The sequence below is a fragment of the Musca domestica genome, unplaced genomic scaffold, assembly GCF_030504385.1.
Source record: "Musca domestica strain aabys unplaced genomic scaffold, Musca_domestica.polishedcontigs.V.1.1 26, whole genome shotgun sequence".
Classification (NCBI taxonomy): domain Eukaryota; kingdom Metazoa; phylum Arthropoda; class Insecta; order Diptera; family Muscidae; genus Musca; species Musca domestica.
Window position 1 is genome coordinate 9,371,339 of NW_026712283.1, and position 15,758 is coordinate 9,387,096.

General features: G+C 34.1%; 1 protein-coding gene across 3 annotated transcripts in view; it reads left to right on the forward strand.

Moving 5' to 3' along the window:
* Positions 1–15,758, forward strand: part of LOC101889387 (neural-cadherin) — a 348,725-nt gene that overhangs the window by 113,713 nt on the left and 219,254 nt on the right. For all 3 annotated transcript variants that reach the window (XM_059123979.1, XM_059123980.1, XM_059123981.1), the window contains exon 10: positions 7,388–7,577. In XM_059123979.1, the coding sequence (XP_058979962.1) occupies positions 7,388–7,577 (190 nt within the window). The remainder of the gene's footprint in view (positions 1–7,387; positions 7,578–15,758) is intronic.

Genomic DNA, 15,758 nt, shown 5'->3' on the forward strand with positions numbered 1-15,758 from the left:
TTGAAAAAAGTTTTTTTTTTATTTTTGTTGTCATTTTGAATTTCTTGTTAAGGCTTTGAGTTTTCAGTTATTTTTTTGTTTGTGTGGCGTGGAAAAGGCAGCCAGGTGAAAATTATGTTGATAAGGTCGGTTGATTGCGCCAAAAACTGACTTGGCAGTTTTTGTCTTAAGTTTTGTTGTTGCTTTTTCTGCCTTGTCGTTTTTGTTGTAGTTGTCGTAATGTTAATTTTGCACAAAAAAAATGCCAAAAGTGCTAATTACTGCGTTTTATGGTCGTCCAAGTGTAAATTACATACTTATTTACACAAGACTGACAATTATACGCAGCTACTTTATTTTTGTGTAAATTTTGTGTGGTGGTAGTGGGGGCAGGGAGGGTGAGGCTGACTTGAAATTGTATTGCAATCTTGTCGTCTGCAACATTTATTATGAGACAACGTTTCATGCGTCAGAAATTCAGACGAATCGGGAGGTTAGCATTTGTTTGCTTTTTGAAATGTTTCTATGATGTGTTGGCTGTCGGGGTTGTAGGTCATGTGGAAAATTCAAGGTGAACATTTTCTTCAACCAAGTTTTATGAGGAAATATTATTTTGTATACCCTACACCACATAGTGGTAAGGCTATTATGTCTTTGCGCATTTCTTTGTAACATGGAGAAGGAAGCGAGATAGACCCATAGTTGCTTTTGAGGATATTCATAGAATCACTATCTGAGTCGATTTATGCATATCAGTCCGTCTGTCCGTCCGTCCGTCAATGTATTCTTGTAAACAATATGCAGGTCGCATTTACTATCCGATTGAGATAAAATTTTGCAAACAATGTTTGTTTGACCCAAGAACGAACCCTGTAATAATCGGATCAGATTTAGATATAGTTCCCGTATATCATCAACCGATGTCATGTTAATTCTGCACTAAATGGTCAATATAAGTCCTAATGACCTAAATTTTGGTACATTCCACCGAATTCCGTCTAGAAGCAAATAAATCAAATTTGGAGAAAATCGGTCCAGATATAGCTATAGCTCCCATATATATGTTTCATCGGACTTGGGGTTTTAAGTCACTCACATGCGTAATATACACTCCAGAAGAATACTGATCAGATACTGCTTGAAAATACCTTTGTCAATTATTGTCGAGAGCGGTTCAGATTATTATATAGCTCTCATATATATGTTTATCCGATATCAACTTTATTGTGTACCAAGTGGCTAATATCAGCCCAAATTGTCTGAATTTTGGCCATTGCGACTGAATTCATCCTAGAAACCAGTACTTGAAATTTGGTGTAAATCGGTTCAGATATAGCTATAGCTCCCATGTATATGTTTTATCCGAATTGGGGTTTAAATATTACGCTTATGAGGGTAATATGCATTCCACAACAATGATCTTTGGTAACAGATATCAGATACAGCTGTGAAATAAGTGTTTAAAATTTTGTCAAAATCGGTTCAGATTTGGATATAGCTCCCATATATAACCTCAACCAATTTCGGGTTAATTGTGCACCAAAGAGCCAATATCAGTCCAAATGATCTGAATTTTGGCATATCCAACCGAATTTAGTCACGAAGCAAGTACATTAAATTTGGGGAAAACCGGTTCAGATATAGCTAAAGCTTCCATATATATGTTTCATCCCATTTGGTGTTTAAGTCCCTCACATTCGTGATATGCATTCGACAACAACGATATTTGGTACCAGAAATGTTATAAATCCCGGAAACACCTTTGCCAAATTTCATCGAGAACGGCTTGGATTTGGATATAGCTCCCATATACATCTTTAATCCGATTTCAGGTTTGTTGTGCAAGTACAGGGTGAGATAAGAAAATTGCAGGAAAGTCAAACGCCATAATTTTTACATTTTTTTAATTTAATTTTTTTTTTTAATTTTAAAATATTAATTTTTTTTTTTAATTTTATTGAATGGAAGCAAAAAATGTCGGAAATAGCATCAAATTTTAGAATAAGTTTGGCTTGGTTCGAATTGGGCACTTTTGGCACGAATTATGGCCTTCAAACGGTCAATGAAACAGTTACACACTGCCTGAGAGTTGCTCTGCGGTACTTTGGCCCATTCCCGGCAAAGCACTTGCTTGAGGTGATCGACACTTTGGTACTTTTTAGCGTCAACCTTCCTTTCCAAAATACTCCAAACAAAATAGTCCAACGGATTGGTATCCGGAGTTTTTGGTGGCCATTGTGCGCTGGAAATGAAGCGAGGAACCTCATTTTTTAACCATTCTTGGGTGGAGCGTGCTGAGTGCGATGGTGCTGAGTCCTGTTGGAAAATTCAAGGTCTGAGGCCAAAATGTTTGCGTGCCCAAGTCTTTAATATACCCTCCAGAATATTTTCGCGATGATATTCGGCATATTCTGATGCCACGGTCGATTAATACGAAAGGAGAGCGACCATCGGCTGATATGGCGGTCCACACCATCACCATGGCCGGCGCTAGAGTTCTTGTGGCCAACCGAATGTGCACATTTTCAGCTGACCTGACCCTAAACAATATCATTTTGTTTGTTTACAAACTGCTGGACAACAAATGTTTTCTCATCGGAGAAAACCAATTTCGGCAGTTCACCACTTTCGGCCAAGCTAAGCACCTCTTTAGCTCTTTTGAGACTAGTTTTTTTCTGTTGCGGTGTCAGATCTTGCACTTTTTTGAATTTCAATGGCTTTACCCCGAACTCATTTTTCAATATTTTCCGAATGGAATATTGCGATATGTCCAGCTCACGAGCCATTTTTCGGCCACTGCGACGCGGTTTCGGATCAAGTCGCTTCTTTATTTTTCGAACCATTTCTGCTGATGTTGCTGTTTTCTTCTGTTTTCTTCCACTTCCTTGACGTCGGGCTACGCTACCAGTATGACGGTAACGAGCGATGGTACGATACACAAAAGTTTTATTCAAATTTAAATGGTCGAGTGCTCTAACGTTAGCCACATGTGCTTTTCCAGCCAAATATAAAAAAAATCACACTATCAAGCTTGAATTCCATCACGAATAACTTTTTTTTGGAAAATTCTCACCAAATGCTTTTGTCTGCTTGTAAGCAATATAATAAGCTGTCACTGGAATAATATTAACAGCTGTCGGACGAGTGGTTTAGAAATGACAGCAGTCTGATTTTGGTTGCAGTTTTTTTTTCATCTCACCCTGTAATGGTTAAAATCAGCTCAAATGGAGTGAATTTCGGCACGTACGTTTCCATTTTGTGCAACTCGGCTCCGATATATATTTTTATACTCTACACCTTGGAAAGGAGGGTAACGATGTCCGTCTGTCTGTCCGTGTGTCTGTTAAAATCACGATACAGCCCACATTATTTGACGTAGAGTGCCAAAATTTAGCAGAGCGATTTTTATTGGTTGGTGGTTGGTATTGAAAATGATATATATTGGTCCACGTTCTGGTATGGTCCCCATACAACGGTACCTCCCGATATTGGGTATTTTGATGCCACATTTTTTCACGGATTTTTCTGAAAATTGGTATTTGTGGGCCAGAAAGGGTCCTAGTGTGGCGAAACATTGCATATATGGATCCACGATTTGGTATAGCCCCCATATAACGGTACCTCCCGATATTCGGTATTTTAATTATTTTTGCCACATTTTTTCACGGATTTGTTAAAGAATTGGTATTTGTTAGTCATAATGGGTTCCAGCTTCGGTGACGAAACATTGCATGTATGGGTCCACGATTTGGTATAGCCCCCAAATAACGGTACCTCCCGATATTCGGTATTTTGATGGTTTTTACCACATTTTTTCACTGATTTGTCTTAAAAATGGTATTTGTGGGCCAGAATGGGTCCAGCTTCGGTGGCGAAACATTGTATGTATGGGTCCACGATTTGGTATAGCCCCCATATAACGGTATCTCCCGATATTCGGTAATTTGATGATTTTTGCCACATTTTTTCACGGATTTGTCTAAAAAATGGTATTTGTGGGCCAGAATGGGTCCTAGTTCGTGTGGCGAAACATTGTATGTATAGGTCCACGTTTTGCTATAGTCCCCATATAACGGTACCTCCCAATATTCGGTATTTTGATGATTTTTGACACATTCTTTCACGGATATGTCTAAAAATTGGTACTTGTAGATCATAATAGGTCTCAGTTCGTGTGGCGAAACATTGTAATTATAGGTCGACGTTTTGGTATAGCCCCCATATAACGGTACCTCCCGATATTCGGTAATTTGATGATTTTTGCCACATTTTTTCACGGATTTGTCTGAAAATTGGTATTTGTAGGTCATAATGGGTTCTAGCTCCTTTGGCGAAACATTGCATGTGTAGGTCCACGATTTGCTATAGCCCACATATAACGGTATCTCCCGATTTGCCACATTTCTTCTAATGTTTCCTTCACCCTAAGGTGGAGGGTATTAAAAGTTTGGCCCGGCCGAACTTAATGTTTTTTTACTTGTTTTTAATATAATCTCTCTCTAAGAGATATCATTTTTATCCCATGAAACATTGCATGTGTAGGTCCACGATTTGCTATAGCCCACATATAACGGTATCTCCCGATTTGCCACATTTCTTCTAATGTTTCCTTCACCCTAAGGTGGAGGGTATTAAAAGTTTGGCCCGGCCGAACTTAATGTTTTTTTACTTGTTTTTAATATAATCTCTCTCTAAGAGATATCATTTTTATCCCATGACCTACTATAACAAAAATAATCCATTTATTATAGATACCTCCAGATTGGCCTTACCAAAATCTAGTTTTTATTTTATTTATTGTTTCCCTATAAAATTTAATTAAAACCCCTGCACCAACTGACAAAAAAAAATAAATTATAATCCCTTCGCGCCTCTCTCTGGCTACACATATCCCACATTCTAAAATAGAAATGCGTTTCATTTCTTTCTTTACTTTTTCTTCTTCAAATAACAAATGTCCAAAGTAAATGTTCACATTGGAGCCATTAATAATGCCTCAAGGTCTGACACTACTTTTAAGCTTTTCTTTTTATTGTTTCGATGTCTTTTTCTACGCTACATAAAATCTTTAGACATTGTTTTTTTCTCTTGGCATTTTTTTTTTGTTCTCTCTTTCTCTTCCACTACCGAGCATTTTAATGTTTGGGGGATTACAAATTAAAAAGGAGAACTTACACATAGGGGTCTTTAGTGGAGCTGAGATGTGTTTTTTTGTTGTTGTTACTTCTCTTATGTTTTTTTTCCTGGCCACCATTGTTATATGGCGTAACACCTTTGACGGGTTTTAAGCTAGGCGGTCAGAAGAAAGAAAAACAAACATAAAATAATAATACACCAGGAAACGCCGGACAGGAAAAGTTATGGAGAAAGGACTTATGCCGCTCGAGCAACAAAGCCTTAATCCATGACAAAGGCATCCTTTCGGGTAGTGGCTAGCAAAAAAGAAGAAGGAGAAAAAATCAGCAGACATGGTCTGCGACAAGGCAAGCAAGTTAAAGGGAATAAGAATAGAACGGCAAGATACCAGAAATAAGGGATTAAAACAAATAAATTACGCTTAGCCCTAGACCTCCCTCTTTCTCTCTCTTTGTATATCCTCCCCCTTTTGATGAGAAGTTATACTAGAAACCAGGCAAGGAATTAAAATATTCCAAAATAAGAACTGATTAAACAAATGCAATTTCAATGTTAGGATATTTGCGGAAAGAAATGAGATAGAATGAGAAAGGAAGAAAAAAATAGAAGAAAACATGGATTGGTCTTTCGAGTGGTGGCGGAGGATGGCCATGCTATTGGAGGTAATCTGAAGTAGGAGGAAAAAGCGAGTACAGAGAAGCGAGTACAGAGAAGAAAACTAATTAGTCGTTCGACAAATCAAAAAAGGAAAGGTTGAAAATAAACTCAGCCAAAGGCATGAAAATGTGAAATGATTTCAGAGCAAAACAAAAAAAAATGTGATTTAACGGACAATTGAAATAAATGGACATAGAAAAAAATAAATAAATTTGAAGGGAACATTATCCATTCGGTGTTTAAGAATATATTGAAATTGTCATTAATATTAAAGAATATATTTGTAATAAGGGAGAGCTAAAAACAAATATAATCACATTTAGGGGGCAGTATACTTTATCAAACTACCAGCAATAAAGAAATCCGATTTGGGGTTTTAAGTCTCTCACATGCGTAATACGCAGCCCAGAAGTATTATATTCGGTACCGGGCATCAGATACAACCCGGAAATACCTCTGTCAAATTTCATCAAGATCGGTTCAGATTTGGATATGTCTCCCACATATATCTTCAACCGATTTTGGGTTATTTGTCCACCAAATAGCCAATATCAGTCCAAATGACCTGCATTTTGGCATATCTAACCTAATGCAATCTAGAACCAAGTAAATCATATTTGGAGAAAATCGGTTCAGATATAGCTATAGATCCCATATACACGTTTTATCTGATTTGGAGGTATATATCCCACAAATTCTTAATATGCATTCGACAACAATGATAGTAGGTACCGGATATCATATACAACACAGAAATACTTTTGCAAAATTGTTTCAAGATCAGTTCAGATCTGGATATAGATCCCGTATATAGCTCTAGCCGATTTAGGATTAATTGTGCACCTAATGGCTAATATCAGTCCAAATGACCTGATTTTTGGCACATTCAACCGAATTCGGTCTAGCAGCAAATACATCAAATTTGGTAAAAATCGGTTCAGATACAGTAAAAGCTCCCATATATAGGTTTCATCCGATTTGGTTTTTAAGTACCCTACATTCGTGATATGCATTTGACAACAATGATAATTGGTATCAGATATCAGATACAGCTCCAATATATAGCTTCAGCCGATTTCGGATTAATTGTTCACCAAATGGCCAATATCAGTCCAAATGACCTGAATTTTTGTACATTCGATCGAATTCAGTCTACCAGCAAGTTCATCAAATTTGGTGAAAATCGGTTCAGATATAGCTATAGCTCTCATATATATTTTTCATCCGATTTAGTGTTAAAATCCCTCACATGCATAATATGCACTCCACAAGAATTATATTTGGTACCCGATATCAGATACAACCCAGAAATACCTCTTTCAAATTTTATCAAGATCAGTTCAGATTTGGATATAGCTCCCATATATATCCTTAATGCGATTTCAGGTTTAATTTGCAAATAAATGCCAATATCAGCCCAAATGGAGTACGGGAGAAATACCAAAAATATGCATAGTGGTGTAGGGTATTATATAGTCGACCCCGCCCGACTTTTGACCTTTCTATACTGGTTTTATATATTTTTTAATATCGTCAATATAATATTTTCTTTCTTATAAATATAAGTTTTTCATTGTTATTATTAAATTTTGTGTTTATTTTTACCCCTTTTCAGGTCTACTATTACATTGTCGACTCACCACGAAACGAAGGCAAAGAATTTTTCGAAATAAATCTTCAAAGCGGTGAAATTTTCACCAAAACCGTATTCGACAGAGAGAAGAAAGGTGCCTACGCGCTGGAGGTTGAGGCCCGCGATGGCGCTCCCTCGGCTCGACCCAACAGCAATGGACAACCAAATTCAGGTAAGGGCACAAAAACAATATTATAAAAAACTAAACTAAAACTTGTTTAAGAAAGCTCGAGTTTTAGGTTATAAATACTAGGGTGGCTCACTTTGATCAAGAAACATGCTCACAACGGATTTTATTATTATAATCTTAAAAAAATGCTGAAAAATTGTCTGGCCTAAAAATTAAAAAAAAAAAAATAATAGCTCTGACGATGGCTCAAAAATAAATTATATTATTTTAAAGCTGATACCTTAGAAAAATATTGCTTAAAATCCATGTTTGCAGCTCTGAGTTTTGCTCACAAAATCCTGAAGAGTCCTGATGGTGGATCAAATAATATTCCATAAATTTCCACATTTACGAATAGCTCTATAATAGCTCAAAAATTTCATGAATAGCGCTGACAGAGGCTCAGAAATTTTCCTTAAAAAATACGTTTATGGAGCTGATGGTGGCTCAAAAAAGTTTAGAAGAAACCTACGAAAAGCTCAACCAGGGCCCCAAAAATATTCACATTTATAGCTTTAAAAGCCTCTCAAAAATAATAATATAAATATATATTCATATATACGGCGGGTCAATAATTTTCTAAAAAAACGTTCTCTGAAGGTGGCTTACGCATCTTCCATAAAAACCCCGTTAACAGCTCTTTTCCTAGCTCGAAAATATTACAGAGAATAGTGGCACAAAATAAATTATAACTTTCATGATTAAATGCACGATTACGCCTCTGCAAAGCTCTCTGAGGCCATCTAAAAACGCGATTGCGGCTCTTAAAAATTTTACAAAAAACATTTGATATGTCTATAATTACAGCTCTGATAGTCCTGAGTTTTCAAAATAATACTGAGATAATGCAAGATTATATGTCTGAAGATTCTTCAAAATGTTTACTTAAAAAATCCACGATTATAGGTCTGAAGGTAGTTTAACATTTTTTTCTTAAAAATACACGGTTATAACTGCGAAGGCTCTTTAAAAATTCTCAATTATTTCTTCAACAGCTTTTAGTTTTTTACATATTTGTCTTTATATCCAAACGAAATTCTTCCAGAAAAAATCCGAAATTACACCTCTAAAATTCCCTCAAATAAAACGTCTTCGATCAAAACCCTTATACATCTTAAATTTTTTAAAAAATATTCCTTAAAACTTTTTTTAAATCCATAATTACAAATTAGATAGTCTTTTAAAAAAACCTCGATTGCAGCTCTGTATATCCCTTAAAAAATCTTTTTAAAAAGTGCTTGATTTGAGCTCCGATAATACTTCACAAAATTTGCTAAAAAAAATCCACAATTGGAGTTCGAATAGTCCATAGATAATATCTTAAAAATCCATTATTATAGCGTCAGCGTTCTTAAAACTATTTTCTTCAAATATATTAGATATTTCCTCGATTTTTTTAATCAAGATCTTAGCTCTAATGTTTCCTCAAAAAATGTTCTAAAGGTCTTTCGAAAAAAATGTCCTAAAACATCCACGGTTATAGTAGCGATAGTTGGTGAAAATTTTTTTCAAATAAAAAAAATAATAATTATAGGCCCTTTTAAAAAAGTCACGAATATTTATCTTTTCCTTTCAAAAAATCCACAATTATAGCTCTGAAGGTCCCTTAGGAATTCCTTTTAATAATCCGTGATTGCAGCTCCGAAAATCCTTCACAAAATCTTGTTGAGAAATTCCCAATTAGAGCTCTGTTTAAAAAAATCGATTTAAAAAATCCACTATTTTACCCCCCGAGGTTCTTCAAAATTATTAAAGCTCCTGAGGTACTTCAATCAATATTTAAACTTTGAAGATTCCTCAAAAAGTTGTCTAAATTCTCTCGAAAAAATGTCCTTAAACATATACGGTTATAGTTTCGTTGCTTTTAAAAGACACGCAATTACAGGTCTTAAAGTCCTTCGTAGAAAAATCACGATTATTTCTCTTAAGATCCCTTAAAAATCCTTTTAAAATTTGCGATTTTAGCTTTAAAGATTAGAATTGGAAATCCTTTTTAAATTCAATGATTACAACTCCGATAGTTCTTGTTCAAAAATCCACAATTAGACCTCCGATGGTCCTCAAAAATATCTGCTGGTTCTTCAAATAATTTTCTTTAAAAAGCTCTGATGTTTCTTCTTTAAAAAAAAAAAACAAAGTTCTGGCTGTGAAGGTTCTTCAAAAAAAAAAAAAATAAATAAATAAATAAAATAAAATAAAATAAAATAAATAAATAAATAAATAAAATAAAATTATAAAGATCCATTGAAAAAATGTCATAAAACATCAACATTTATTATTCTAATAGTCGTTGAAAAATTAAAAAATCCATAATTACCTCCAAGATGATTTTTAAAAAGATATTTAAAAAAGAATCGTGACAATACCTCTGAAAAAACAAAACATTTTTAATAAATCCATGATTTCAGCTCCCCAAACAATATTTTTCCAAACATTTTCTGAGTAACTAAGTTCTTGGATTATATGCATAGAGTCATTGCAGAACTTCACAATTCCTTAGTGGAGAAAAATGCAGATCTCCTCTGTTGCACCTTAATAGCTGCTACCCATTACGAATGGCCTTAAACTAAGGTGTTCCTTAGGTTATATATGATGACATTAGCAGAAGTTTTTCCATGTTTTTTCTTTTATTTCTTATTTTGATAATGGTCAAGAGTCGTTTAATTGTATTTTCAAACTTTTCTAGGGTGGGACGTTTGCTTTAAATTTCATGTGACCAAAATAAGTTTCTGTGAAGTTTTTTTCATTTTTCGTTTGTGTTCTGATTTCATTGCCACATGGACAAACATTTTTTGAGAGTTTTTATATTTCTTTTGTCCTTGCTGCAAATAGACGAAACTTGCAACATTTGTGTGGTGTTGTAATATGCAAATGCAATTCGATACAGTTTTCTTACGGTTTCATTTCATTGCATAAAAATTAAACTTAAAATTTCTCGCCATTTGGCAAGAAATGCCTTAAAAAGCAAATAAGTCATTAAAAATACTACAGCTTTTGTTGTGCCCTACTAACCCTTTTGCGATTTTGTCCACTAGAAAAGAATATAAGGAAAAATTCATCTGATATTTAACATATTTACCAAAGATCTTAATTTATATTAATAATATTTCGAACATCGTATATGTATGGTACCCTACATACTGTACTGCTAGCAAAGTATTTCATAAAAAATTCTACTTGGTCTTGTACCTGCTCTCCCTTTTAAATATTAATAGACTTTATACAGTTATATAAGGGGGAGGATACAAAAATTTCTATCCGGCCATTTTTCCATTCTTTATGTTTATTTTTGTGTTTTGTTAGTCTTTGATTGTCCCTCCTCCTTTTTTTCTCAAAATGTCCCGCAAAGTTTTCAGTGCTTGTTAAGATATTCCAAATAGAAGGTGTTGTACCAGATTGTGATTTGATAAGGAAATATTTTAGCTTAAGCTATTTTTGGCGTATTTAAAGGAGAATAAAAAATAAAAAAACATCAGTTGAAGAAAACAAAAGAAGCAATCAGAGAAAGACATGATGAGTGTTCCGGCACCCGGGTCTTTCCTGAAATATATATTTTCCATTTTTTTATTTTATAGATGAAAATCGAATGCAATGTTTTGTCGTTGGAAGATCAGAATAAAGTCAATGTTTTTTGGCTCAAATTTTATGAAATCAGTTCTGTCAAAATACGATTTTTTACATTAAGGAGTTCTCTCTATGAAAGTTTGGGGGATCTATGACCCGGCCCATTTGTGAGATTTTTGTATTTATACCCTACACCACATAGTGCTAAGGGTATTATTTCTTTGTGCATTTGTTTGTAACATGGAGAAGGAAGCGAGACAGGCCCATAGTTACTTTTGAGGATCTTCATAGAATCATTTTCAGAGACGATTTTAGTCCGTCTGTCCGTCCTAATAATCTCTTGCCTGCAGGCAGGTCAAGTTCGAAGACGGGCTGCATCGGTCAAATTTCCATGGAATTGTCTGAAATTCTACACATGGAGTTCTTTATAAGTACTTTACCCCCTGAAAGAGAATTGTCTATATAGGTCCACGATATCGTATAGCCCAATATAAAGTCACCCCTCGATATTCGGTATTTTGATGATTTTAGCCACATTTTCAACGGAATTGTTTGAAAATTCTAACAAGAAGTTCCTTGTGAGTACTTTATCCCCTAGAATTGTCTATATAGGTCCACGATATCGTATAGCCCCATATAAAGGTACCCCCAATATTCTGTATTTTGATGAAATTTTTCGATGGAATTGACTTGAAATACATAAAAGGAGTTTCTTGTGAATTCATTACCCTCTGGAGGAGAATTGTCTATATTGGTTCACGAAATTCCGATATTTTGTATTTTGATGATTTTTGCAACATTATTCACCGGTATTGTTTTATATTTCATATATAAAGTTCGGAACAGTTACCACAGCCTATGACACAAATTACTAATGCAGCACCACGTTTTCGTATAGCCCCCGTATAACGGTTTTCAATTGAGCGGTATTTTCCGACGAAATTTTTTTTTTGAAATTTTTCAGGTTTCCTCCAAACGGTGGAGGGTGCAAACAGTTCCGCCCGGCCGAAATTAACTGCTTTTTGACTTGTTTAATATAAACCCTATAGCTCTATTAGTTGGTATAAAAGATTAAAATGTCTCCGTCAAATTAATTGAAAATCGATTCAGAATTGGATATGCCTCCCATATATTAGTTCCCTCTGAAGCCAAACTACAACTGCTCTAAAGCCAAATGTTGATAGGTGGTATGATCTATTTAAAATAATTTTCTTTGTTACGTAAGTTCTACTAAATATGGATAGTGGTGTGGTGTATCATATAGTCGGCCCCGCAGGACTTTTGACATTTCCTTATTGGGTTTAAGATGAAAAATTTGGGCTAGTGGGCCCAAAAAATGTTTTTAAGTTTTATTTCTGGGTTGATGAAACAAAATTAACAGTTCGGCCTAAACAGGATTTTTTACATTACGGGGATCTATCTAACACTACTTTACTTTTCCTTTATTTACCTTTCATCGGAAACTATATTTTTCACCCAACAACCGTTTCGATGAGCTAATCAAATTTTTCAAACAACAATACGATTATTGTTCAAGATATACGTTTATTAATAAACATTGACTACATATGGAAATTACAAAAACATTCAATATACATTTGAAAATTTTCGAAAAAATGTTATGATATCCCGAAAAGATGATTTGCATATTTTCAAATGCAAGTACAAGTGCACCAATCGTTAGCCAATCTAACCCCCTCTGAATGTTATATGGCTTTCCGAAAAATGTTCTGTGAATTGTCGATTTGTGTGTCCGCCTGTGCGTTAGCGGTAGTCGCTAATATGTAGGAGTGGGATTTCGATTTGTAACCATGATTTACCTGAATTTTGTGATATTAGCTATTCATGCACTCATTGCTTGCTCCTCTGCCCATCACTCACGCTCTCAGTTACAAAGGTTCATCCACTCAGCAAAAATATTCCAACAGAAACATAGTTTATGCAAATTTTCAATATACGACCACCTAAGCAGTGGGAGTAATGTCAATGTTGAGGATTTTTTGGATTTTGGCGATTTTTAAATAAGAGAAATTGCATTTCAGACAAGGTGAAAAAGCTCCATTTTCATAATCTGCTGGATTTTCCAGGGATTAAGTTTTTGTGTTGCTTAGTGTAATCTGCTGCGTTAATATAAACCCAAATTTGAAGTTCTTAATGAAAAAGATATATTTATGAATTTTGGCGCTTTTCACAAAAATTGCTTGTTGGCAGCATTGCCCACAACAGTCACTGCCATGAATTGAATTGAACTGCCACCCGATAGATATATTGAAAGTTTACATTGTTGTTGTGCCATGGGTATAACCAATGAAAAATGTTTTTGTCATTTTCAATCAAAATCTTGTTGGCGCGACATTAACATATTCAAGTGGTGACAACGGAAATGTTATTGGCGGTGGATTTACGGCAGCGCAGCGGTATTGGCTGGTTACAAAAGCACTTGTGTGCTTTTCCTCTTTTTACAAATGTTCTTTGGCCACGGAGCATAATGTAATAGCATCAGGGTTGGCAAAATTCGAGGAGAGTTTTCAGTTTTTGAAAAAGTAGTGCAGGGGTGTCATTGTCAGAAATTTCAGATACCAATACGAGAAAGGGCGAAAATGAATAAAAATAGTGAAAATTACAAAATAAGAGGTTTGTAACAAAATTTTGATTTGCCAAAAAAATATTCAAAATTCTCAGGAGATTTTGTGATATAAAGATAGTATTCCAGGCTGATTTTTTTATGAGCTCCGGAACGAGAACATCTTTCAAAACTTCTCAAATTTATAAAACAAAAATTTTTTAAAATTTCAAATCTAGTAAGTTCCTGCAGAATCTCGAAAGGAGCATGCGCTCCTTTTTTTTTTTTGAAATATTTTGAAAATTACCTTTTATTTTTATTTCAATCTTGCCATCCCTTGTTTGAATCCCAATATAATATTCATGGACGAATGTTATGATAAATCTTGTCGATTTTTGTTGGTTCTGCTACACATAAGAGAGGACAATGTACTGTCTTTGTTTTTGGAAAAATATTCAGAATCGATGACAAGCCATGCGGGGTAACCAATGAGTTGAACCAAATAAATATTTGTTTGGCGTGAGAGTTTCTTTTGTCGAACTCTAAGGGCAGTAACCGCCCTCTATGCAAGATACACACACACACACATGCACACTCGGAGACGTGTTCCAGTTATAATTGAACAAGTATTGCAAAATTCAAGCGTTTTACATATGTCATTCCGCCATTCATTGCGGGTAGATGTATTACCTGCCCTTTGAAATGTAGATGTTCGAGAACTGTGTTGCATTTGCATATGACTTTTTGGCGTTGTGGCTAATGTAAAACTATAGCTTAAATTAAAATTCTATGCATCCGCTATACAAATATCTTCCAAAATGAAATGTAATCACCGGTGACTATGGAAAATAAATTGAAATATTCGAATGCAGTGTTTTTGGGAAATGATGAATTTAGTTGAAATGAAATTTGAGGAATGGAAGATGTTCAATCTTTACTACTTCAAGAATGTTAAGAATATTAAATCTACTTAGAGTTTATGACAACCCAGATAGTGAAATTTAAATACAAAAAAATGTAGCGATTTCGGAAAAAGGTATTAAATTTGTCGAAAAATTAAAATATTTTTTTATGCCATATATATAAATTGTTATAAAGATTTTTTTATAATAATATAATGAAATAATAGGAAAATTTATAATAAAAAATAAAGAAATCCTTAAATTTGGCTTTAAAAATGTTTTTGTTTTCGTCAAATTTAGTACTTTTTTCCGAATTCGCTGATTGACTGGAGATGGCAAGTTGAAATAAGAAATGAAAGGAAAATTTTATATTTTTTTGAAAAAAAAAAATTATTAATTAAATAAAATGAACATATGCTCCTTTCGAGATTTTGCTGGAATCTCCTAGATTTTAAATGTTAAAAAAAATTTATTTTATAAATTTGAAATGTTTTGAAGGGATTTCTCGTTCCGGAACTCCACCTTCAGCCTGGAAAACTTCTTTTATACCACAAAATAATAGGAATATTTATTATGAAAAAATAAAAAAAAAAAAAAAAACTTAAATTTGGCTTTAAAAAATATTTTTATTTTCGTCAAATTAAGTACTTTTTTCCGAATTCGCTGATTGACTGGAGATGGCAAGTTGAAATAAGAAATAAAAGGTAAATTTTACATTTTTTCGAAAAAAAAAATTAATTTATAAAATAAAGTGAACATATGCTCCTTTCGAGATTTTTCAGGAATCTACTAGATTTGAAATTTTAAAAAATTTCTGTTATATAAATTTGAAAGGTTTTGAAGGGGTTTCTCGTTCCGGAACTCCACCTTCAGCCTGGAAAACTACTTTTATACCACAAAATCTCTTGAGAATCAAAATCAAATCAAAATTTGTTATAAAGCTTTTACTTTGCAATTTTCCCTATTTTTATTTGTGGTACCTTAAATTTCTGACATTGACACGGCTGTTGCTAGAATCTTGGAATTTTACATGAGGGTCAGTTTTGGTGCGTATGTATGTGATTAGGCTGGAATTCGTAGAAATTCGCACTAAAGCATAAGAAAATTACAACAATGTACTAAACAATTGGAGAATAGGATAGATTCAATAAGAGG